Genomic DNA, 25,072 nt, shown 5'->3' with positions numbered 1-25,072 from the left:
TTAAGTAATGTGCTGAATAAGGATGGACTTTAATACATGCTTAAATTTAGGCATGTGGTTAAGCCTGTTGCTGAATTCGGGCCATATACTGTATGGTTAGCAGCAGTAGAAGCTTTTCCCATGGCACCCAAGCTAATGTGAATCAACCGAGAGCTGGAGGGAACTCCCTAGGTGTGAACTTACTTCAGTCTCTGTGGTTACATGTTCAAATGTAATGTGGATAGATACCAAATTCCATATACATTATGGGGGGGGAGAAGGGCGTCTTTCCTAGGAGACCTTAAAAATCGATGTTCGGTCTGCTGGAATTCATTCTATGTAGTCCAAAAACCTGTCTCCAACTGCTTCAGAGGAGGAAACTCTCTCAGTAAGTGGTTATGGGAGAGAAAGAGAAAGTTACTGACTGATGCATGCCCTTCAGTGTGAGGATTTATATTTCTTCCAAAGCTTTATTTTTTGACATTTACTATTAAAACTCTGAGTACATTAGTTATATTTCCTTATGGCCCAATCCAACTCCTGTGATGTCAAATAAGATTCTCATTGATTTCAATAGAAGTTGGTTCAAATCTTTAAAGAGTATGAACTTTCCATGCAATTAGCCTGTTCTGGTGACTCGTGAATTCAGTAAAAATGCAGAGTCCAGATTTAATGCATGTTGGACATTAGATATGGTATAATTCCTGTTGACTTAAGTGGGGGCAAAGAAATGTGTTGTGGACTCGTGCACTGCTGATCTGAACATACTGAATAAATAAACCAGAACACATGGGATGTGAAAATTGCTTTCCAGCATGCCAGGTAGAACAACATGATACTGCTGCATCAGAAGATACCACTCCTCAGTGAGTAACTATTAATTGCTAGCATATGCAGTCATTTCTGAATCACTCTTTAAAGACTCTATGATCTAGCTGCATATTCATGACATTAATTGGTCCGAATCTAATCTAAATTCCCACTGACTATTGTTGTAACTGATTATGCAACCATAATTGGCTGGCTTTGTAGGAAGTACCTCTGTTTTGAGGAAGTCCAAAGGCAACTGGCCAGCTGGCTGGCAAAGATGTTGGTTCCTGTTGATGGTACCCAAAGGGACCGTCAGAGCTATTAGTTCCTGAATCCATCTCATATAATTGTCATTTTCATTCTAGTTCAGCAATATCTTTTTAGCAGTACACTACAACCTTGTTAATATGGACATATATATAGACACCTATCCAAGGCTCTAGGCATCCTAACACCATTAATTATCCAATAACTACAATTCAACTAAATCTCATCATCATTACAATCATCAGTTCCACAGGAACTCAGCCGGCCAGCCACCTCCTCTCTTCCTAATTTCCTCAGCCTTTCCAAAAAATAGGTGTCTTTGCAGTATACCTGGAAAGTTACCACATTCGAGCTATTTTGGGCCAAGGATGGGAGCAAGTCCCAGAGTCTTGGCGGCCTCACGAAGAAGGCCCTGCCAGTCCCGCCTCCCCCTACCCCCTGCCCTTTTATAATGAAGGGTGTCCAGCTTGGGCACACACTCTGACTGCAGCTATGAGGGTGTCATTTCTAAAGCGCACTAACGTGTTGCACATTAATAGGTCCGTGTAGACCCTGCCGGTACGCACTAAAGGCTCCTCAGAGCACTCTAATGTAGTACTGTTTTAAACCGTATTATATGTATATAGAAAAAGAGAGCTCCCAAAACCTCTGATTTTTGACATCTCCCTAGAATTCAAAAATTGCCAAACCCATGAAATCATTAAACTCCGAAAACCAGAAATCGTAGTCATACGTCATAACCAAAACCTTACACTCCGCTTGGAGACCATTGGGCAGCCAGTGCCATATTCCAGAGCACTGGTGGCAAAATGCATCCAGTGAGAAGCTCTGCTCAGTAAGTGAGCCACTATGTTCTGCACCAGCGTCAGACTGTGAATGGGTTTGAGCTGTAGACATTACAATAGTCTAGAGATGGCAGAGGCATGGATAACAGTGGCAAGCTCCCCATCCGAAAGATGAGGTTGTAATCTTCTAGCCAGAGGCAGATGGTAAAAAAGCTAACTGGGTCAGAGCTGTAATATGCTCCTCAAACAGCAGCTGGGGGTCTTAATGCATCCCCTAAATTGTGAAGATTAGTAACTAATGGCAGCTATCCTCCTGAAATCAAAGGAACTGATGACACTTCCCAGTCATGGCAGGATCCACTGTGAATTTTGCCAAATATTAAATGAATAAGCTCAGTAAAAAGAAAAGTCAGGCTAATACATGGAGAAATGTCCTTTGCTCATTTCCTTTGACAGTTATGCCATAGCTGGGTATTCAGTGTTTATGACAGCAGTAATGCCCTGTAGTGCATCTTGTAAAAATAATGAAGTCTTAGTAATCTGGCAACTCATGACCATCTTTGCTACCAAATCTTTGCTGAGAGGTGGGGAAACATGGCTGCTTTTTTGTGCAGATGGTAAACTGTGTGGACTGGAGATGACTGGATATGGAGTGGTTAGAATGTATTTTGTGTCAGTAGATGCCTAGGTGTGATGCTGGCAGACCAGCCAACCTGTTTACAACTTAACAGGGGGCATTATAACTGTAATTAAGACAATCTACTTGTATGTGAATTTCAAAGAGATGTACTAGACTAGCAATCATCAAGGCATTCATTTGTAGAAATCAAGGGTAGATGCTATGTGTATTTGTCTTTGTTTACCTATATCTTGTTAGAAGTTTAACAATGTAACCAGATTAGCTTGTAGATGCTAATTCCCTTTCATGTCTTAATTGTCTTAATTATATATGTGACTGTGTCCAGTTAATCTTAAAATCAAAGATGTAAGATAATGTAGAAAACTAATATTATCTACATTGTCTTCAGTGTTAAGTATCTATGTTATAATAGAGGACCAACTAATTGCCTTATGTGAATGAGTGAAATTAGTTTACCTAGGCATAGGAAAACTGTCACACATCACCTCCATCTTGGTGCACAGAATAAAACCCATTCCGCACATGAGTGGTAAAAATTAGCGGGAACTCTGCAAGCCAGCAGTTCTTTCCATCACTGCTATGATCCTGAACTATGAACACTGGAAATCACTTGTATGTATATTGATCTTGTAACCATTTGTAACTCTCTCTTCTTTCTTTTCCCTCTTATTATGAAATCTTTAGTTTTTAATTACTACAGGATTGGCATCAGCGTGATTATTTGGTGTGATTAAGACTCATATTGACCTGGGGATAAGTGTCCAGTCCTTTGGGATTGGTGAACCTCCCCTCTTCAGGAATCATGTTTTCAGTAACCCTCACTATATTAGGCTTGGCTGTCTAGATGGGAGCCACAGGTTGGATTGCCTATTGGGGACTGTTTGGCTTCTGGTTAATCAGTGTAGTATCACAGAAGCTGTTTTGTTATTGGCTTGGTGAATCTAATTGTAGAATAAACACCAGTTTTGGAGATTGTCTGCCCTATTTCTTGCAGTCTGTCCTGTGTGTGGCATTCCCAGTGTGGCCCATTCAGGCACTCGGTCACACCAGGTAGCAGGAACACTGCGACAGATGGATGTGGAAGTACCATAGGATTTCCTGAAAATTGCTCCATGCAGTGCACACATTCATATTTCTTCCAGTTGTGAAAAACAGCTGAAGACTCTGCAGAGTTTTAGAACTTTTTCTAGCACAATCTGTTTCCCCACTCATTTGCCATGCAACATACACTGTGCGCTGCCAGCAAAGAAACAGATGTAGCAGTTAACTCATTCAGAGCAATTATATCTGTCAGTTTCTCTACATGCCTTCTAGCTTTGATCCCCACCTTCACTTCAGTTTCTTTTCCCAGGAATTACAAGAGTGGACAGTTTGTGTTTGCTAAGTACTAAGGATGATGATCTTTTCTCCCCAGCTAACTAAACCTTTCCAGCATTGGTGCTACTGTCTCAGAGACCTGGCATAAAGTCTGTCCTGTGGATCTATTGAAATGATGCCTGCATTTTCCCACTACAGCCACATGAAGTGGTACTGTTCAAAGTTTAGTGCAGGGAATTTGGGACAAGGGGACCCTGGGCTTCATTCCTGCCTATACCACTTTACTTGCAGTATGAGACTGATGATGATGTCCATCATCACCATGGTTACAGATGAGGAGAAAACTCCATGATGGTCTTTGCTATGCAGATTTAATTGAAATGAGAAGCACTTAGATACTATGGGCATGGGTGTCGTGATGGCCCTTGAGGCAGATAGATAGACTGGCTGAGTTATATTACTTTGCTGTGCCTTACTTTACCCACCTGTGAAATGTGTCTAACAACATAGCCCTGCTACTCCCAACTAGGCAATGGATAATATTTTCATATGGAAGTTGCTAAGTAAATGGGAATGGTTTTTATTGTTACTGCTGTACGTTAGCTGGCATGCATGAACTCCAGACACACCAAGGCCCATATCCTGCTCTCAGTTATACTGATGTAAATGCAGAGTTATCGCCATTTAAGTATGCCAGTGAGATCAGAATGTGGCCAACCAGCTCTGCACGCCCCCTGGTTGGTTATTCCCCCCTCCTAGTGATCCTGTGATCTTCCTCTCCCCCGGTCAGTTCCATGTGTGACTCTACTAGAATGCTACTCAGCTCTTTAAATGTCAAATCTATCTGCAGTTTACAGGTTGCCTTGTAAGTCAGTGTGAGTGTCACATCTTAGAAGGACTTTGAATCCATTCCAAGACGTGAGTTTGAGGCAAAGAATTTGTTCTTTTTAAATCCTGTAGCATGCTTCCTGCACAACCTGTTTTGGGCACATTGCCTTCTGAATTGACCCACCCTTTAACACACAAAACAACAGTCCGGTCATGTCTCTTGCTTGGAGAAACATTAACAAAGGGAGGGGACGGATTTGAGAGAGTTCTGCATGGATGAACAGGCTGGCATCAAACTTCAGGAGCTCCTTATTTGATCACAATAAGGAAGTTCAGCAGCAGCAGCAGCTTTCAATGTGTAAGTTTTCCCTGACGTTGCAAGGAGAGGAATGTTGAGAAGATGATGGATTTCTTAAGGAACTTTTTGGTAAGTGTTGCACTGAAAAGGGGGAGATGGGTACTAAGACGGATGCACTGGCTACATGCCCCAGTGCGTACCATGTGGGATCATTAGCTGCTGTTTCCCAGCGTGTAGCACCTCTTCTGGCTGTCATTTACAAGGAGAGTTTCAAACTGGGCATTTGCTAATTACATTTTTCTTCATTAAATTGTTCAGAATCCATGGTACGTGTTGACTAAAACCTTACCTGTGTGTGTAATATGGGAGTTAAATAATTAGTGAGCAGTAGCCGATATGGCTATAAACAGTTCGCAGATTGTCTAATGCTGAGAGAAAAGAATAACTGTGTTTTCCTAATAAAATGTAAAAATTAACTCTCTGCGTTCTTTACCTTTTCTATGGTATTGGAGTTTAGCTTGAACAGTGTTTAACTGTGGGAGAGTTTTGATCTACAAGTGAAAGAGAGCAAGCTATGGACTAAAAGATTTTCATTTTGTGCATTTTGCATTTATAAACCTATTACTAGTGCAAGTTACTAGACTAGTCTGGCTTGTCTGTGCTAATAATGGAGATTAGTTTCCACTGTGGCATTTTGCTTTCAGTAGGCTTTTAAGAGGGACATACGGTAGCTTCAGTTTTGGAACACTAGTTGCACAAGAATTGGGGAAGTATAGACTTCCTGTGCTGCTAAAGTTAAAACTACAGCGGACAGTGTTACATGCTGATAAGAGTCACAAAAGTATATTTGTTTTAACTATAACATCAAAGATAGGAAGATTTTATTTGTGCTATAATATGATCAGGCTTAAGGATGCAGAGATATCTAAGAGCTACAGGCATACTGTCCACTTGAATTTTTTTTTAGATAAATTCTTTTTTTTTCTTTTTTTTTTTTTTTAAATTATACTCTGTGCTAGAGCACCATTTTAAAGAGTGGGCCAGATCTTGCAACACGGCATTGGCTGCTTTGTAGTACATTGCCACTATTCTGGCCCTAAACCTGTTCTAATTGGCTCAGATTGGGTCATGCCACCTCCATTGACACAGAGGTGATGTGGGACCAGACTCTCAAAAATAGCCACCATAGGAGCCAGATTTTCAGAAGTGCTCAGCACCCAACATTCACCAAGTGTGGATGTTGGACTCTTTGATAAGATGGCTTCTGGGGACACTTTTGCCACTCTGACAGTGCAGCACTGGAAAAAGCGGGGCAAACCCAGCCTTGCCTAAGTTGGTCCATTCCTTGGCGGTGCTAATAGCTTCTTGTTATCTTCGCAGCCTGGAGTAAATTAAAGCAACCTCTATGCTGCTATTATAGTGAAAATTGTCCTCTGGCAAATGTTTTCTCCAAAGGATCATACAAAATTTGCCTGCTTTCTTTTCCTCGCTCTGATTTTTCTTTTTTAGACAAAAACTCTTTTGTTTTATTATTGGAAAACTGGATATTTACTGCAGTCTCTGCTGAAAAGCTGCCATAAGTGCCATTCTCTCCAACATGGTGCTCCCCAGTCTTAGGGGGCCTCTTCGAGCCATTAATGAGTAGCGAGCAGAATCATGGCTGCTAATCCCATCTTCCACATTATCCTTCTTTGACCTGTAGTATCTTCTCGTTGCCCCTGCCTTCTCTCAGCTCTATAGCCATTAGCCCACACCTCTTGTAACTGGCCACCTGAGCTCAAGCTGTTTTCTGGCCTTTGTCTATTGTGAGCAAACAAAGGAATGAAGAAGACTGGGGGGGTGGAGAGAAGCTGCTTTGGTAGCATGCTTCCTCCTCTGCTTAATTCTGGAAAAGACACATGTTTGTTTAATGGATGTGTCCCAATATTTAACTAACATGTTTTGGGCAGATGAGTAGCCTGTCTCTATTTTTAGACAAAGGATGGCTAGGTCCCTATGGGGAGTGGAGGTGGGTTAGGGGTAACTGAGCATTCAGTTGAATTACCCTGGAATTGTTTGATCAAAAGATCTGAACTGAAATGACAAATGACTGAAAATTCACAAAGTGATGCGTTAATCTAGTTTAGCTTGGCTGGCTTGCTGAAATCTTGCCACTAATGTCATGCCTGTATTCGCCTGTGGGCTCCTAGGACCCAGGTCCTGAGCACTTCCTGACCCAAGTCAAACTGATTTGTGTGTGGCTGAGGGGGTTGGGCTCAAACCCGAGTCAGAGCCCAGGCTTGGTGTGCAGTGCAGATATACCCATAAAGCCAAAGTAACCCTGGGGGGTGCATATGAGATGCAGAGGTGAGTTTTTTAGAGGTGAAATCCATCCATCTCCTTGGAGGCTTTCACCAGCCAACAGGTAGAGCTGACTGAAAGGCTGGAATAGTTGTCTCAGCCCTCTCTGTCCCGTTTTCCCAGTGTGATGTACCTTTGGAGCCTCTAACGCTATTCTGTGAATGGGATAATACATATAATATATATTAAAAAGGAGCTTCTTTTAAGTTATAAGATTGTGTGTGTGTGGCGGGGGGGGAAGTTGGTAAAATCAAGAAACTATTATGGTTTTGCCCCTTGAGTTTAAAGGTGAACTGAATCACTGTCATTATTTGTGTCTCTGTACTCCAGCAGCACACACTGTGTGCTAGGCACTTTCCAAACGTACAAAGACACACTTTCTGCTCAGATCAGAGTGCCAGGGTGTGTGAAGGGAGGGGAATTGCATCTGTTTTTCTCCTGCAACAGCTGGAGTGATTATCTGGACCATAAAGTCAGACTGAAAAATGGGTAACTTTAACAAATGGTGACTTCAGTGCCTGAGCAGCCGGCTATGCACACACGCAGCCCCAGTGAAGTAAATGGGTCTCTGGGAAGGCAGAGCAGCTTGCCTGCACACTTTCAATTGTAGGATTGGGGCAGTGAAGCACTTGATGTCGAGCCCTTTTTGTGAGGGGCCTTGTGGGACTTTGATTAAAAGTCCCAAACTCATTGGTCTCCTTAGATCATTTGCCAAGTAGACAGTTATCCGTAAAACCATGCCAGCTAAACTACTTCAGGGAGCTGCGTTCACAGCAGTCCTTGCATTGCTCAGGGTGTTAAGGTTGTCCTCAGCTGTCGCCAGTGAAATGCAGAATCCTGGACTTGTATCTTGCAAGGAAATGGTTTGTAGGTGTTCTGTTTGAAACTGTTTTCATTTGTAGTTTCTAAGTCTGCATGTCAATCTCGGTGATTCTGATGGATCTTAATTGGCTTTGTTTCTTTTTATTTATCGTTGTTTAAAGATCACCTCCTACAAGGGGAGTAAGGTCTTGTGAGCTCAGTTTGAAAATGTTATGTGCAAATTTCATACATTCAGATTTGTATATACAAACTGAGTAGCTAGCCAGCTGTTTTTCTGCCTGATTTCTGAGAACAAATGGCCACTTTGCAAACACTAGTGGCGTGCTGGCATATTGTCCTTTTCTTTGGCTTACAATGTGCCAAATTCCTGTAAAGTTTCATTTTTTTCTTAAAGCCCTAGCCCCTGTGTGGTCATGTGAGAATCTCAGTTCTGTGTTTTTGTTTTTGTCAGTTTCTATTTCCCTTGATTGTGGAGAAACACTTAAAAATGTGAACTCTAAATGTGTAAAACCCAGAAGGCAAATAAAAAGAACCCCAAACACCTATTTTTTACAATCTCATGATTTTTTTAAGCTAATGTCATGATTTTTGAACACTAGGTTGGTAATACTGGTAGTGCTATAAGAAAAAATAGCTTAAAAGCCATAGTAAAACTCAACATAAACTGGGACGGGGTAACTGAGACAACAAATTAATTTATAGTTTAGTTGAACAAGGGGTGATTGTCATTTGAAATATTATATTGCACCAATGAAAAGCAAACTCTGAGTCATGCAAAAGTGGCTGCTATTCTAGCTGATTGTTATTAACCTGCTAATGGATTGGTCATGTTCACTATATTCACTTTGTCATAAGGATGGGTAAGTTCTCAACCTGCCGCCTTATTTTGACTCTTGTTCTGGCATTTTCTGTGGGAGCCAAGTACAGTACTTTCAGTGTTTTTATTTGACGAGTACCTGTAATAGGGAGAAATGAATTTCAGGAGAAAGTTGAAGGGAAGTAGCCGTATCACAATAAACAAGGAAAGACAGAGTAGGCAGGGTGGGGTGTATTTGATGCTGTGACACTACGCCCCATTTTCTTCGTAGGAGAGATTGTTATGATATGAATATGGCATAGCTAAGATGTATTTTATGCAAGATGGATCTTGTGAGATATCATCGGAAAGGAGATGATTTATTGAATATGATTATCCTATTTGTATGCATGTATCATGTTTGTGTCTGAAGTTAGGAATATGGACTATGTATCAATTACAAAAGTGTTTGCACCTGGGGAATGCCCACCAGCTAAAGTTCAATCAGTCTGGCTAGTTAGTCAGTGCACCATTAGCGAGAACAATAAGACTTTGAAGATGCTAATCTCCCTGTGAAGTCTTCCTGAGGATTTATGGCTACTTTGACACAACAGGGTCATGTGATCATGTCACCTGGTATTGGACTCCATCTTGGACTGCTAGCATTTTTCCACTAGGGGGTGGGGATCAAGCTGGGAAACAAAGGATTCCAGCCAAATGTAAATCCTATATAAGGCAGGGAAGTGAGTTAATCAGGGTTGGTTCCTCACTGAATCCCTGCCCAAGATGGCTGCTAAAATACCTCAGACTGATCTGGGGAAGAAAGGACTGGACCTAGGCTCGAAGGTGTCTGGCCTGTGAAAGGAATATCTGGAGTTCTAAGCTGCAAGCAAGAGCCGTTTGTCTTCAAGAAACACTGCAACCTGCTTAAAACAACATTTTGGGTGAGAAATTATTACTTGCAGCCAGTTTCTATAGTGTATTAAGCTTAGTTTGCATGTTTTCTTTATTTGGTCAGTCATTTACTTTGATCTGTTTGCTTTCCCTTATAATCACTTAAAATCTGGCCTTTGTAGTTATAAACTTGTTTAGGTTTTCTCTAAACCAGTTTGTGCCATTCATAAAGAGGGGAGGGGGAGAGACAAGCTGTGCATATCTCCCTCCACACTGTACAGTTCTCTGTGCAGCACAAGACAAAACAATTGTGGGTTTGGGTTTGCACCCCAGAAGGGGTGTGCACTTGAGTGGCAGGCAGTCCCCTAGCAGAGCTAATGTCAGTGTCCATGTCTTTTTGCAGCTGGGTGTGTCCATACCTGTGTGTGTGCTAGAAGAGGGGTTCTCAAGCTTTTTCTTTCTGAGGCCCCCTCCAACATGCTATAAGAACTCCACGGCCCACCTGTGCCACCACAACTCTTTTTTTTGCATATCCAGTAGATTAAAAGCCACGGGTAGCATTACGGGGTAGCAAGCAGGGCAATTGCCTGGGGCCCCATGTTGCGGGGGCTCAGCAAAGCTAAGTTGCTCAGGCTTTGGTTTCAGCCCAGGGTGGTGGGGCCTGGGCTTCGGCTTCAGCCCCAGGCTCCAGTGGGTCTAACACTGGCCTTGCTCTCTGGCTTATTTTGGTGGCCCCCTGAAACCTGCTCATGACCCCCCAGTGGGCCCTGGACCCCTGGGTGAGAACCACTGTGCTAGAGGAGGCTTCAGGGCCTGGTACAGCAGGACAAGGTGAGGAAGCTGGTGGAACAAGTGGGCTGAGTGGGACCCCAGTAACATCAGGTGGCAGCCCAGAGTGTATGTGAGGGGGCAACCCGTCACAGATGCATTTGGTCACTTACTGCTAATCTCATGTATTTAGTGATATTGAAGGGAGTAAATAATTTACGTATAAGAGGGTAACTTGACCTTGGGGAAGCTCTTTGGAATCAGTCTTGGAGCTGAATATATCTAAGCTCAAATTGATTTGGCTGGCTTCGTTGACATGAATCTGATAAACAGTACGCAAGGTACCACTTCATTGAAACAGAGAGGGCTCAGAATTTCTCTCTGTTGGACTGTCTACCTGCCTACCTGTCTTGTACTCATGTCTATCATGTCTGAGCACTCTTCTGAAGAAACTCCAGTGGGTCTGACAGGTTGAGAATGCCTACAGCTGGGTAGAGGACAAACACACCCCGGGTTTGGGTCTCAAGCCACATGCCTGGAAGGAAAAAGGAGTTTTCTGCAGCTGGAGTTAACCAAAGAAAATCTCAAAGGATTCTTACGGCCAGGTTTTCTCTGGCTTTGATCAGTCCAACCCTGAGACTCCCTGGTACTCAGTCCTCTGACATTCACTTGGGATACAGTAATTCATGTTGACTGGGGGTCTCGTACCTGGGCTCCATGGCTGTTTTAGCAACGAGGGTTCATACCAGTGGTTGATTCTCTGCACGGGGAGTGAGCGTTAACTAGCCGAATAGGGTCTTTATGCCCCAGTACGTGATGTTGTAATCAAACATAGTTCCTGTTTCCACTGAAGAAGATTAAAATACCAGGTTGTGTGTTTCTAGACAGACTGCAATGCAAAAGTATGGCAAGTGCTGGTGCTGTGAAATCATCACAGCATATATCACAGCTGGATAACAGCTGTTTTATCAAATCTTTCTCCTAAGCAATCAGCTGATTAGTTCTGTGGGTTATGGGAATAGCTTATGCTGTGCATGGTGGGGTGGGGGAAGAGGGAAGGAGGGAAGAGGAAGAGACCTCTTTATTCAAGAGGTTCGCACAGAATCCCATGAGAGAGGTGAGACTGAACCCAAGGAAGAAAAATCTCCCCTTTGGCCCTACAGCATCTCTGTGTCCACTGCACATAGACATAGTTACCTGCTAAGTTACATGTCTCTTTGGCCTGTCCTCTGACAAGGGGTATGTGACCCACTGATCCATTACTGTGGAAAGTCAGATCTGCTTAAGTGTGTGTGTGCGCTGCCTTGCATGTCTGTTGTTAGATTTAACTATCGATGTTGGCAAACTTGATTTACATGGCCCTGCCTCAATACAGGCCGCTGGACTTAATGTCTGGCTGGAAGGGATCTCAAGAAGTCATCTCTATCATTCTGTGGTCCTGTAAAATGCTTTGAGATCCTCAGATTGTAGGCACTACAGAGTGCAAACGATAGACTATTACTATGTGGATATGAAGATTTCATGGGTTACCATCACTAATGGTAGCCACCTACTCCAGTTACTTAATTTTTACGAGGATATTAATTTTTTTTATTGTCACACTTGTAAAAGAAAAGATCTAACATTAATATCTGATGTAAATTAATTGCTCTTTATAAAACCCTCAGGGAATCACTTTTCTCCTCTTTGGCCCTGTTGAACCTGGAGATGGGTCAGAACCAGAACCCTGGATCGAAAGCTGGGGGGATGTTTGAAATCCATCTCCAGATCTGAATTGTGAAAGTTGACCTCATTTGTATTCCAAACAGGCAAGTGATTTATCTTTCATTTGTTTTTCAGTCTGCAGAGTTCTTTGAAATGCTGGAAAAAATGCAGGTGAGTAGCATGACAGATGTGGTCCAGCACCCCATTCATGCATTATTTCTCCTTGGGAAAACTGTACAGAATGACAATAAACAGATGCTGTGTGGATAGCAAGTTCACAAAGCAGTATGTGATTTTAACATGGCAGGGTGATCTTACGATACACAAATATATTCCACATCACTGTGTCATTCAAAATAATATTGTCTCAGTCTAAACTGGTCAGAGGATGCTTTGGTACTAAATCTGAGTATAAAAAAATCAGATAAAAATGTATAACTTCCCAGAAGGGTCTTGGTGAACAGCAGTAGATCTTAATCCCTTAGACCCATGTCATTGTTGAAAAATTCTTTGAAAGCACCTCCCCAGCTCTGAGTCTTTCTAGGGTTTCAGCAGACACCGACACATGCAACCTGAAATGTACGCCAATTGTTTTCAGGTGCGTAAGATTTAGAATCAATGTGCTTGTCGCCTCACAGTTTGAGCAGTCAGACAACACAAGGCATATATTGTGCTGGGACACTGTTAGGCAACACGGCCCTGATTCAGTAAAACCGAGGTCCTTTAAAACAGGTACGTGGCTTCAAGCATATGGGTAGTCTCCCTGATGTCAAATTTAAAGTGCCTGGATGAATCGGGGCCATAGCACTTTGCAGTGTGTTTTGCAGTGTTTCCCTGAAAATGCTCAGTGTCTTGATATTTAGGTCTTGGTATTTCAGTGGCATGTAACAGCAGCAATCTACGGTTGGCTGTGTAATGCAAAGTAAACAAAGTGGCTTGATCCATTTTACTGCACATGGCATGACATTTTCCTAATTTACCTCATTGGCTGTGGCTACACTACAAACTAAGGGCATGATTCCCTGGCTTGTGTATACACACTCCTGCTAGCTCTCACCGAGTTAGGGAGAACATAAATAGCAGTGAGGCCATAGTGGCACGAGTATTGGCAGCGGCAGCAGCAGCACAGCTGAGCTGTGTACATACCACTGGTGTCAGGTGAGTTTGTACTCAGCATGGCTTACCCATGCGTCCGCTGTCACTACTTGTGCTACCGTGGCTACACCACTATTTATACTCACGCTAGCTTGAGGATATGTACAGGAGCAGGGGAACCACACCCTTCACTCGTAGTGTGGATCCATGGCCTTAGAAGGTATGTGTGTTTAAATGTGGTGAATTGAAAAGTAACAAAATAATCGTGTTTGGTCAAAAACTTTTTTTTGACCCAAAATGAAAAGTTTCAGTGCGATTTCAAGCACTTCTAACACTTTTGGATTGTTTCAATTTTTCAGTTCAAAATGACTTCTTGTTTCAAAATTTCCTTTCCTTTTTTTTTTTTTTTTAAAAAAACCATTTTGTTTACAAAATGTTGGAGCAAAATATTTTGTTTTTGCCCCCACAATTTATTTTAGGTGTTCTTTGCCCAAAACGGTGTGGCAAAACTGACATGAATTCATAAAACATTCTGGTGTAGCTGAATCTAAATTTTTTGGCAAAAAATTTCACTCCGCTCTAGTTGTTACAAGTTGTTAGCCAGCGTGTGGAAACTAACATGGTAAAATCCCTGTGTGGACAAGGCAATTTATAGTTTTCACAGATGTTAGCAGGTCAAGGAAAAAACCATGGTAGGGGGCCTAGGATAACCTTGTTGGTCAGTGAGGACTGGTCTACACTAGAATTAGGTTGATTTAGCAACATTACCTAGTGGTGTGTAAAATCCACACTCCTGGGTGACATAGTTAAACTGACCTAAATCCCAGTGTAGACAGCATTAGGTCAATGGAAGAATTCTTGTCGACTTAGCTACTGCCTCTCAGGGAGGTGGATTACCTGTGCTGATGGGATGGATTACGTACACTGACAGGATGGAATACTGCTGTAGCACTCCAAGTGTAGACAGCCCTCAGAGTGGTCATTTAAGAGAGATTCCACTGCAATGCAATATCATTGTTTTTTTTCTTCCATGCCATAGCAAACATCTTAATTATTGAATTTATGATGATTATTATTCATTTAAAACAGGCACCAAAACCTGAAGACCAGAGAACCGGAAGCCAGAAAAATAAGGTTGGTTTTGGGATGGATGTTGCTCATTGTGCAGAACTCTCAAAATAATTTTCTGTTTCTAGAACTAGGGAGTTCAGGGAATGTTGGTAAAGACAATGAGGCCTTGTCTACACTACCAAGTTTGCTCACCAAGAACTGCCTTTTGGCGACAAAACAGCAAGAGCGTACACACCACAATGGGACTCTTGTCGCAAAAAACACCCAGTTTTGGTGACAAAAAACTTCCACCCCTACGAGAGACTTTTGTCTCCCCCCTCCTTTATTGTTGACAAAGAGCCAGTGTAGACACCGATGATCGTTTTATCCACAGAGCTCGCTTCCGCCAGTATCCCACGATGCCTGCCTTGATTGCTCTGCTCAGTGTTTTGATCTTGGCTGCTCTGCAGGCATTTGCTTCTCCCCTTTCAAAGCTCCGGGAAGTATCTGTGTGCTGCTCCCTTTGGCTCTTTGTTTGTTCCCCAATCTTTGGAATGCTCCTGTTCTGCCCGGCACTAGGGACACAGCGGCTGGCAGACCGCTGCTGCAGAGGGAGGAGAAGAGTCTGTTGTGCTGTTTTGCCATTCCTCAGCGTGGAGAGCTCACAGAGCCATTCATAATGCTGCTCGCTGAGGGGCCTGTGGGAGAACTCGGAGAGAATCCCAAGATGCCCAGCAGTCTCTTCCTTCCCACAACACTGCACTGTGGGATACAATGTGGACATGATCTGTTGACAGAGGGAGCAAGTGTGGACACCCTTTGGCGATTTTTGGTTTGTCGATGTTTGGGTGTCGACATAAGTTTTGTCAACAAAACTTGGTAGTGTAGACAAGCCCTGTCTGAAAAAAACTAAAGGATTTCAATGTTATCTGAAGACATGGGATTAACTGGATTGCAAAGATTAAATAGATGTGCATGTAGGTCCCTAATCCAGCCTTAGGTCTCAGACCTGTCTGGCTTTCTGCAGTCAGCTGTTTAAAATGGTTTGTCTTTTAATCGCGTTGTTGAGAAGCTTATGTTGGTAACTGAACAGGAAAATGGTTCCGTTATGTCCTTATGCACTGGGGCATTTTGAAACAGAGAATCACAGGAGGAATGGAAAAGTCACCTACCCTGTCTTTGTAGTAATGCAGGACTGGTTTTAAAACTAGTTCAGTCCCTGTGGTAAACTGCTGTAAGGGAGGAAGTACCTTCGTATTGGATATGGGGAACTGAACCACAGAGACACAAAGTGACTTGCCTCATGTTACACAGGAGGTCTGTGGCAGAACAGGAAATTGAGCTGGGGTCTCCTGAGTCCTAACCATTGGACCATCCCTCCTCCCACCTGGGTTTACACTAGCAATTTTCCCTCCACAAGGTGAATTCTTTACTGGCCATTTACAGACAGATCATATCAGCTGGCCCTTTCTGTTTGACCAGGGGTAAGAATGCTCCATGGCTTAGTTTCCCCATCTGTCAATTTCCTATTTCACAAGGGTGTTGTGAGGATAAATTTGTGTTTACAAAGCGCACAGCACGGGGAACGTTAAAACATACTTTTACTCTTTGTACAAAAGGGCGGGTTAAAAATGTTTGTATTAAATGGAAGTGGGTAAGGATGTAATAAATGCCTAATGGAGAACAAGCAATCATTTCGGTGGTGTTTTGATCTTTTGTAGGAAGATTACATCCCATACCCCAGCATTGATGAGGTAGGTGCATTAAAGCATGTTTGGATGTTTGCCTTTTTCAAAATGTTAATGAAAGTTATTTGTAGGGATTCTTTTCTGCCTTATGGATGAGCTGTGAAACCAAGATCCTGACCACGCTGCTTATTAAAATGCCATTTGTTCTCTAGAATAATGGTGGTTGTCTCTAGGGCTGAGCTCTGTGGTTTTGTAATTGGTTTTGTATATGAGCCTAGAGGCTACAACACATTTTTCATAAATGAGGAGAATAAATAACAAGCACAGTGTCCTGTCCTGGATCAGTTGCATTGTGGGGAATTGTATTTCATGTACCTAAATTCCTCCAGCAGTTCCAGGTCGATGTGATATTTGTCAGATCATGGAGATATCACCAGACCTGAGTAAGGGGCAACATGTACCTGGGCTACCTTAGGAACAGACTAGGGACTGATTCTTCCTCTGGAGAGGTCTATCGAGTGTCTTATTTCCCCGTTTCCTGGGGGTTGCGGGAGTCCTGCAGATTACTGGTGCAGATTGCTCCCTCTTCCACACTGGCTCAGCTGTGCTAGCCAACATATTGTGGGGGGCAGAAGGGAAGCAAAGGGGAGCCCACACCCTGCCCATCATCACAAGATGGGGAGTAGCCGTGATGTGAGTTTATTTGCACCAGGGAACAAGGGGGCCTTACACCCCTTTGCTCCCTTGCATAAACACACAAGGCAGCTCACACCTGAGCCTTGTCTGTCTTGAACTGTTGCACTCCGTTGCTGCATGCTGCTAAACTGCTGCTACATAGCAACCCAGAGGTGGCTGCAATTCAGTGGTGTATGAAATGATTCTATATGCTGATATTCAGTCTGTAACACACTTTTGGATCCTTTGGGATGAAAGACACTCTATAAACGTAAGTCATTGTTCCTGCGCTGTTCGTCACTGAATTTTTTGCTTAACTCGTTCCACACCAGATAGGGACTGCATTTCAGAAAATAGTTTGCCTGATCTGTTAGCAAAGTGCTTTGGGATCAGCCTGGGTGAAAGGAACTATATAAACATAAGTCGTTATGAAGGGATTCATTTAGGGCCTGATCCTGCACCACCACTGGAGACAGTGTAACTGACTTTAAAGGCATGATCCTGCTCCGGTTGGAGAACCACTATTGGTGATGAGTGTTTTATGCTTTCCTCCACGCCCAAAATAACCTGAAACAAAGGTAATGCTGTTAACTTGGTGCTTTTACTCTAGAACATTTCACTTGCAATCTGGTTACTCTCCCAGACCCTATGGTTGTACTGCTATTGATCAGCGGCAGTGAGAGAAGTACAATGTCAGGCTTATCAATTGATTCCTGCAAGACTAGGAAGTATTGCTCATGCTGATTTGACAAGCATGTGGCTGGCTATTTGATTTTTATGCCTAGTGGCTAGCACACCTTGGACCACCCTCCTTTTCCATCTTTTAAGCAATGAGATGGTGTGATAAGCATTAAGGGCCCATGACAGCTGAGAATGAGTCCAACTTCTACTGCAGAGGTAGATGCACCTTCGGTCTGTTGTTACTCAGGAAAACTCACAGTAAAGTCAATGAGAGTTCTTCCTGAGTTAAGAGTGAGCAAGCGGTGAATGAAGACCCCAGGATTTGGCCCTACCTGTGTTGGTTAGTTGCTAATGAACTTATCTGCAAGTGGTTGGAACACAAACGATTGTTTCCCAGCTTTTGCGGTCAGCATGAAAATAACAATATCGAGAGACAATGAGATGAATCTCGTGATGTTTGGTGTGTTTCTTAAAGCCTCAAATCGTGGAGACACTTGATTAAATGAAAGCTGCGATTCTAAAGGAAAAGAAGAGTATGTTGTTTTCTAGCCCTTTTCGTTGCACAGAAAATCTTGAAAATGTGACTCAAGTACCTTTTAAAGGCTCAGAAGGCCAGTAAAAAGCACCCCAAATTTATTATTTAAAAATAAAATCATTATTTTTAAGCCAATCTCGTCAATTTGGGAGCCTGACTCATGATTTTGGGGTTGGCATTACTGAGCTCTTGACTCCTCTGTTTCTCCTTAATGGTGATGGGAGACTCTAAAGGCTTGATCCAAAGCCTATTGAAGCCAATGGGAAACTCTCCCACTGACTTCAGTGTGCTTTACCCCAGCTAACCCAGTCCCAATTGCACCGTACTGTATCCTCACGGCACCGTATCGGAATTCTTTACAGATTTTAGAGAAAGGAAGCTCTTATCCCTTGATCATTCTGCCCCAGTTTGGAGGGTACTGGATTGAAGATCCAGAAAATCTCAGCACGCCTACCTCATCGGATAGCAGCATCTCTGAAGAGGAAGAGGAAAACCTTAGCCCTAGCACGTATGGGTATAAATTAGAGTGCAAAGCTGAAGCCAAGGCATACAGAAAACACTTTCTAGGGAAGGTCAGTGGTCAATATGCATCTACATTTCTCAGGCTGTTGTAAGCTCTCTTTAGTGTGGCACTGTGTCCCCCTCTAATGGTGGCTAGGCAAATTAGAGATTGACGAGCCTGCTACAGCATTAGCTAAGAGAGGAATGCCTTTTAGCTCAGGCAATAGACTAGAGCAGGGGTCGGCAACCTTTCAGAAGTGGTGTGCCAAGTCTTCATTTAGTCACTCTAACTTAAGGTTTTGCCTGCCAGTAATACATTTTAACGTTTTTAGAAGGTCTCTTTTATAAGTCTATAATATATAACGAAACTGTTGTATGTAAAGTAAATAAGGTTTTTAAAAATGTTTAAAAAGCTTCATTTGAAATTAAATTAAAATGCAGAGTGCCCCCGGACTGGTGGGCAGGACCCAGGCAGTGTGAGTGCCACTGAAAATCAGCTTGTGTGCTGCCTTGGGCACGTGTGCCATAGGTTGCCTACCCCTGGACTAGAGGCTCACACATTAAGATCCAGAGATCCTAGATGTGATCCTTGATGCTGCCCAGAGGCATCAGTGTTATGTGTATAACCAACACATTTTCTTCAAGAAGGATAATTAGTTGCCAGTCAAAAAACGTTGATTTATTTTCATCAACATTTTAAATTACAGTGCACCTCCCTGCACAATTTTTGGGGGAAAACCTCATTTCATTTTTCAGCCATCTCTAGTAACTACTGTTTATCTAGATGTAGCCATTTGGGTGAGGACCTTAAAGGGCACTTCCCCTGACAACATGTCTGCAGAGCTCTGGCAGTTTCACTTGCTGGACTCCTTCCCCTTGCACCTTTGTTTAGCTCTCTCTGTCATTTTGCCATTGGGCTGATTTCCCTGTTAAGAGCTGAGAGTGCACTCATTGCTGTATGAGATATGGAAATGAAGATAGCCCCTCTTCTGAAAAGTTTATCCAGCAGAGTCAGGCAGAGAGAAGACAGGATGGACTGTGGGAAACCCAGAGGAGTGGGTTAACTTGGAATTGTGTGTCCCCTCCTCCCCCCCACCCCAAACAAAGGACCGCGGTTGTGAGTTTGAATTCCATCATTTCAAGAAAGGTGCTATTCGCGCAAGTACTGGGAAGGGTCTCAGTCACCCAGCCTGGATCAGTGCTCTAAAGCATGAGACACCTGTCACTAAACTCGGAAACCGTTTTCCATCGGAAAAAGCCGTTTCGACTCCACCAAAACTTTTTGCTCAATTATATGGATTTCAACGGAATTTGGTTTGAAAAAAGAATTGGGAAAACCTGTTTTGAAAATATCAAAATGTCTTGTTTCAGTGTTTTCCAAATGGAAAGTTTTTTGATTTTTGGTTTTGAAATGCCTTTTTGTTTGAAATGCCTATATGTTAAAAAATGGTAAAATCTGAACAAATCATTTCAAATGGAATTGTTTGAGTCACTCCACATGACAATTTTTTTCAGAATTTCATTTTGTAAACAAAATTCAAAATCTTGGCTTTTTGTCCCAATTTGGGATTATTAATTTTTTTCAAAATCTCAAATTTTTTCACAGGAGAGAACCCCTTTCCCAACCAAACCTACATGTGGCTTCCCTTAAGTTATTACAGATCGCTTCCCCAGTTTAATCTAGTAACTTCCTTCTTGTGGACAATGTGAAAACAGTGAGATTTGAGGAGTAGTTTTGGATAGGGATAATGAAGCGTTGGAAATCCAGTATACTATCCAGTACTCCGGATACTATTTAGGCATTAGGACCCTTATTACCGGCCCCTAATATTCATACAGTTGCTTTTTACAGTATTGTCATCAAGCATCTCTTCATTATATTGAGTTAAAAAAATTAGTGGTGGGTTTAAGTCACAAGCATTTGGACTGAGATCTAAGCTTCCCCAAATTATGTCGGGCTGGATCTGACCCATGTATTCAGACATTCACAAGCTCAAACATGAGAGAAATCATTATTCTTTGGTCCACCTCTCACCTTTCCATTGATTGGCTAAGAGTCTGAGTTCTCAGGCATGCTGAAGGTAGGACAAGAAGTAATTGACTTAATCTGCAACCAGGGAGATTTAGATTAGACATTAGGAGCCTTCTAACTATAAGGATAATTAAGTACTGGAATAGGCTTCAAGGGAGGTTGTGGAATCCCCATCACTGGAGGTTTTGAAGAACAGAATAGACAAACACCTGTCTGGGATGACCTAGGTATACTGGTCCTGCCTCAGCTCGGGGATGGATTAGATGACCTCTTGAGGTCCCTTCCAACCCTGTATTTCTATAATGCTACGCTGTTGTCTCATCCTGAGGGAAAAATCCTTGTTTACCTTTGCCAGTCAAAATATTGTAGTCCGCTTTGTCCCTGTGAACACACAAAAGGCAGAGCAATAAAGTCTACAGGCTGAAAAATAAATAAGCCCCCTCAGGTTCCCAAAGGATGGAGACATGGAGCATTTGTGAGTGAGGAGTTAGAGAATTTCTTAAGACAATAATGAATCATCCTCAATTTTCTCTTGACACGGGGGCCAGTGTCTAAGAAGCATTTTAGGTAGTGGGGATGTAGGTTGTTGCCAGTAGATAAGGCTGCCTTATCACACCACATTAACGCATCTCTTCTATTTTTAGGATCATTTAAATTTTTATTGTACAGCCAGCAGCCTAGGGAATCTGATCCTTTCTATTAAGTGTGAAGAGGCAGATGGTACTGAATATTTACGGATTATACTCAGGTATGAAACTCCTTCCCTTTTCCCCCCAAAGTTGAACAAAAAAATCACTATTTAAATATCCTTTATCTGTTTTTTCACACTAATGGATATAGATGAACTTGCTACTCATAGATTTAACACGTCACAGATGGGTATATGAAAGGGATTGGAGTATTATTTTACTTTCTCTGGGTTTGGAATACCATATCTTGAGATTGCTCTGGGAATGAACATTAGACTTTGATCTATAGCCAAGCCCAGTGAAACTGAACATAAAAATCTCCGTGAAGATATTGGATAATATCAATCATATTTAGCACCATCTGTTCTGTAAACTGATGAGACCCAGTGTCTGAATTGTCTTCTTCGTCCCTCACCAAAATATGAATATTTTAACACAACAGAGCTGCAGAGGCAATAAAAGAAATTAAGGCAATCGTTACTAGCCATACCGTGGAAATGCAGCAGGGTATCATTTCCAAACATCTGGAAGAGATTCCTGCTGTGGTTTCACTGAACATTACCAGTCACAATTAGTATGCATGGAAGCTCTGGAGGCATATCTATTATCATAACTTATTTCATGCTCTCTATTCTTTTTTCCTTTCTCAGGTCGAAACTGAAAACATTACATGAAAGAATCCCCCTGGCAGGACTTAGCAAGTTTCCTAGTATCCCACAGATTGCAAAGGTAAACTGTCTACAGGGCCTGGAGAGAACTGGTTTACGAGACATGGATGCTCTAGGTACACCATGGAAAGCTTTGCAAATCCAAATACTGTGCTGCTATAACATTTGTCTTGGGTGCAGGAGGTGGAGTTCTCAGACAGTCAACATAGAGAATGGTATCCAGATTTTAGGGGTCTGTTCCTGCTTCTGTTGCTTATTTGCTGTGTGACTTCGGGCAGGTCACTTACCTGCTTTTTGTCTCAAAGCCCACATCTGTAAAATGGGGATAATATAATGTGTACCTCTCAGGAGCGGTGAGTCATAGTAATGTTAAGGATTGTAAAGATCTTCGAAGCCTTTGGTGGAATAGTGGTATTGGAGTGGATGGTGGTGTTGGTTATTCTTACTACTATATGTTACATGTGAGCACAGCCATGATCTGCTGCTGCCAGAGATGAGAGAAGAAATTTGACAGAGAGAGAGAGATGTAAATGGTCTGCAAAGCCATAAAGAAAATGAAGGTTTTTGCTATTTTGTGTGTTGGTCTGACAGAATAAGGGGCAGCAGATACACATATTCTCGCTCTCTCAATCCTAAACAGAATGCTGGTCTAGTTTGCCTGCACTATGGTATCCTTATCCTCTGCAGGGAGCCAAGTGTTGTGATAATGCAGCTTTATTTTGACTCCTACTTCAGCAAGGGAAAAACTTTGCTAAGCAGTTTATTTGGCAAATTTTGCCCTTTATTCTGTTCACACATTATCTGAGAACAGACTGATTTTTACCAAATTGTTCGTATGCTTTGTGTGAACAAATTTCAGGCTTGCAAACTGCTTGCTGCCAGCAATCAATCTTTGTGAGTTTAATATTTGAGCTCTGTGATTGGTTGCCTTTCTCATGTGGTATTTTTTCTGTTTCCTGATTGGATGACTTAATCTATACAAACAACTGCAAATAACAAATTTCGCTTTGCCACTGACCCATAATCATTTCCATGAACAAATGTCTGCCTGTATGCACCTTTGTGAAATGAGAAGAGAGCTGTAAAGGTGGTTTGGAGCAAAAGGCTATCTATGTGCCACTTAAATGTCAATGAATCATTATTCACTTAGGTCTGTTTCGTGCAAACCCTTTAATGTGAGAAGTCAACTCCTATGAATGGTCTTCACTTGTAAAATTCTGTGACGACCATGCCATCACTGATTGGATGAGGATTAGAGAGGGAGCTGCGAAGACAATGCATGCAATTTAGAGCCGAATTTGGCTCATTATATTAAGTTAGCAGCCTTGGCTTTGAATATATCTTCCCTCAGTGGCAATTCCACATATATAAGGAGAGTGGAATGCTGGGGGTGAGGTCTGCCTATACGCTGCAGGAATCGAGTTCTCGCAGGGCATTGTATTTATACCGCCCCAACTGAGAGGTAAAAAGAAGCCAGGTGCTTTTATAAACACTGTCTTCCTGTCTCATGCTGCTTTTGTTTTTCTTTGTGATAGGCTTTCTGTGATGATGCCTCCGGACTGAAATTTAACCCAGTCCTGTACCCCAAGGTGAGGATAAAGACCATAAAATACTCTGGCTCAGGGATGCTATATCTGAAGGGGCTGATTTTCAAAACGGCTTGTGTCGTTGCCCGCCTAATTTGTTCATTCATTTACATGTGCAAAATAAGTATGTGCTGCCACAATTGGCTAATTAGCTGCATAGCTAATAGCAGTAAAGCGAGGAGGTAACATTTTTTGGGGTGGGACCCATGAGACGTGCAGGCAAGCATATTTTTATCAACTACTGATGGAGTAAGGGGCGAGTTTGACTCAGGAATTCTAGTAAGTCACTGAACTTTGTTTCCTCACCTCACTCACTGGACCTGGGGTAAGGTCACAAAAGTTTAATACCCCTGTCACGTGAGTGGTCCATATTCACTGACACCAATGGGTACTTTTCTAGAGGGCACAGAAATGAACGCTGTCATTTAGTAGCTGTGTCTCTTTAAGGAAGTTTCTGCCTGAACCATGTGCAGATGCAGTTCCTAATATACTATTTTTAATTATATGAGTCAGGATGTGAATTTGGAACTCCTCAAAATAGGTAGAATGCAGTAGCAAGTCGAGCCCGGGCACCATATGCCAATTGATTAATTTAACTTAAAATAATATTAACCCTTCTTCAAGATGAAGGGCATGGCAGCCTCTTTAGGGGTTACATTCCTACCTCTGTGCTGGATGTAGAACAGAAAGGAGGCTCTTAGCTACTTGCATGCAAACCAAAAAGATGTTTAATGGCAAACAGCTGTTAACTATCTTGGGGGAAAAACACATTTTCTAATTTCTATGCTCCTGTTGAGTCAGTGTGTCAAAGTCTCATTTGTAGAGAGTATGTAATTTTTGGTATGACTCTGGCACTAATGTCTGTACACACTGTACTGTGCACAAAAAAGAAGCTTACAGAGTTTGTCATTGTGAATTTCAATGATTATTGCCATGTTTATATCTGGCTAGTAGATCTGTGACTAAATGAAACTGGCATGGTTTGGGGTTTCAGTAGAAGCTCCAGATTCAGATCACATGCCTTGAAAAGTTAACTAAAGCAATGTCTATACCACAATATAAGCCCGAGTTAGCAGAGCTCGAGTTAGCAGACCCTGGGTTTGTTAACCTAGGGCTTAAGCATCTACTCTCATTTGTCAGGTTAGGAATTGTTGAACCCTGGGTCCCAGCCTGGGGCTTCAGCTTCTACACTGCATTATGAGGACCCGAGTCCAATCACCCATATTCCAGATGTCCTAGCGCCTTCCCAAAATGTGGCCACTCTAGCCCTTTGTTTGTGGGAAAACTTGACTGTCTGCCAAACTTGACTGTTGACAGGACAAAGAAAGTCAGCCTGTGGGATTGTGGAATACTTCTGGAAGACTTGCAGAGTATGAGTCCAGTGAGTCTGTGTCTACACTGTAAAACAATAGGACTTGAACCCTGGGTCCCAGCTTGACTCAGGCTTGGACCCTCCACCCCCCTGGGATCTTGGGTTCAAGCCCCCAGGGTTAGTGCGATTTTTGTATAGATAGAAGTACGGATTAGGCTTGAGCCTGAGTTCAAACTCTGGGCTTACATTGCTGTGTATAAAATACCCTAAAGATTTTACAAAACTTTTGTGCTAATCTGGGGCGAGTTCATG

General features: G+C 42.4%; 1 protein-coding gene across 10 annotated transcripts in view; it reads left to right on the top strand.

Moving 5' to 3' along the window:
• RAP1GAP2 (RAP1 GTPase activating protein 2) overlaps window positions 1–25,072 on the top strand; it is a 322,912-nt gene that overhangs the window by 261,499 nt on the left and 36,341 nt on the right. For all 10 annotated transcript variants that reach the window (XM_050929146.1, XM_050929154.1, XM_050929149.1 and 7 more), the window contains 7 exons: window positions 12,384–12,419; window positions 14,433–14,477; window positions 16,115–16,147; window positions 18,335–18,544; window positions 21,150–21,253; window positions 21,845–21,923; window positions 23,398–23,451. In XM_050929146.1, coding sequence (XP_050785103.1) covers window positions 12,384–12,419; window positions 14,433–14,477; window positions 16,115–16,147; window positions 18,335–18,544; window positions 21,150–21,253; window positions 21,845–21,923; window positions 23,398–23,451 — 561 coding nt within the window. The remainder of the gene's footprint in view (window positions 1–12,383; window positions 12,420–14,432; window positions 14,478–16,114; window positions 16,148–18,334; window positions 18,545–21,149; window positions 21,254–21,844; window positions 21,924–23,397; window positions 23,452–25,072) is intronic.

Source organism: Gopherus flavomarginatus, chromosome 19 (genome assembly GCF_025201925.1).
Source record: "Gopherus flavomarginatus isolate rGopFla2 chromosome 19, rGopFla2.mat.asm, whole genome shotgun sequence".
NCBI classification, from domain to species: domain Eukaryota; kingdom Metazoa; phylum Chordata; order Testudines; family Testudinidae; genus Gopherus; species Gopherus flavomarginatus.
The sequence above is the reverse complement of the archived record's forward strand: the minus strand, read 5'-3'. Positions and strand labels throughout refer to the sequence as shown.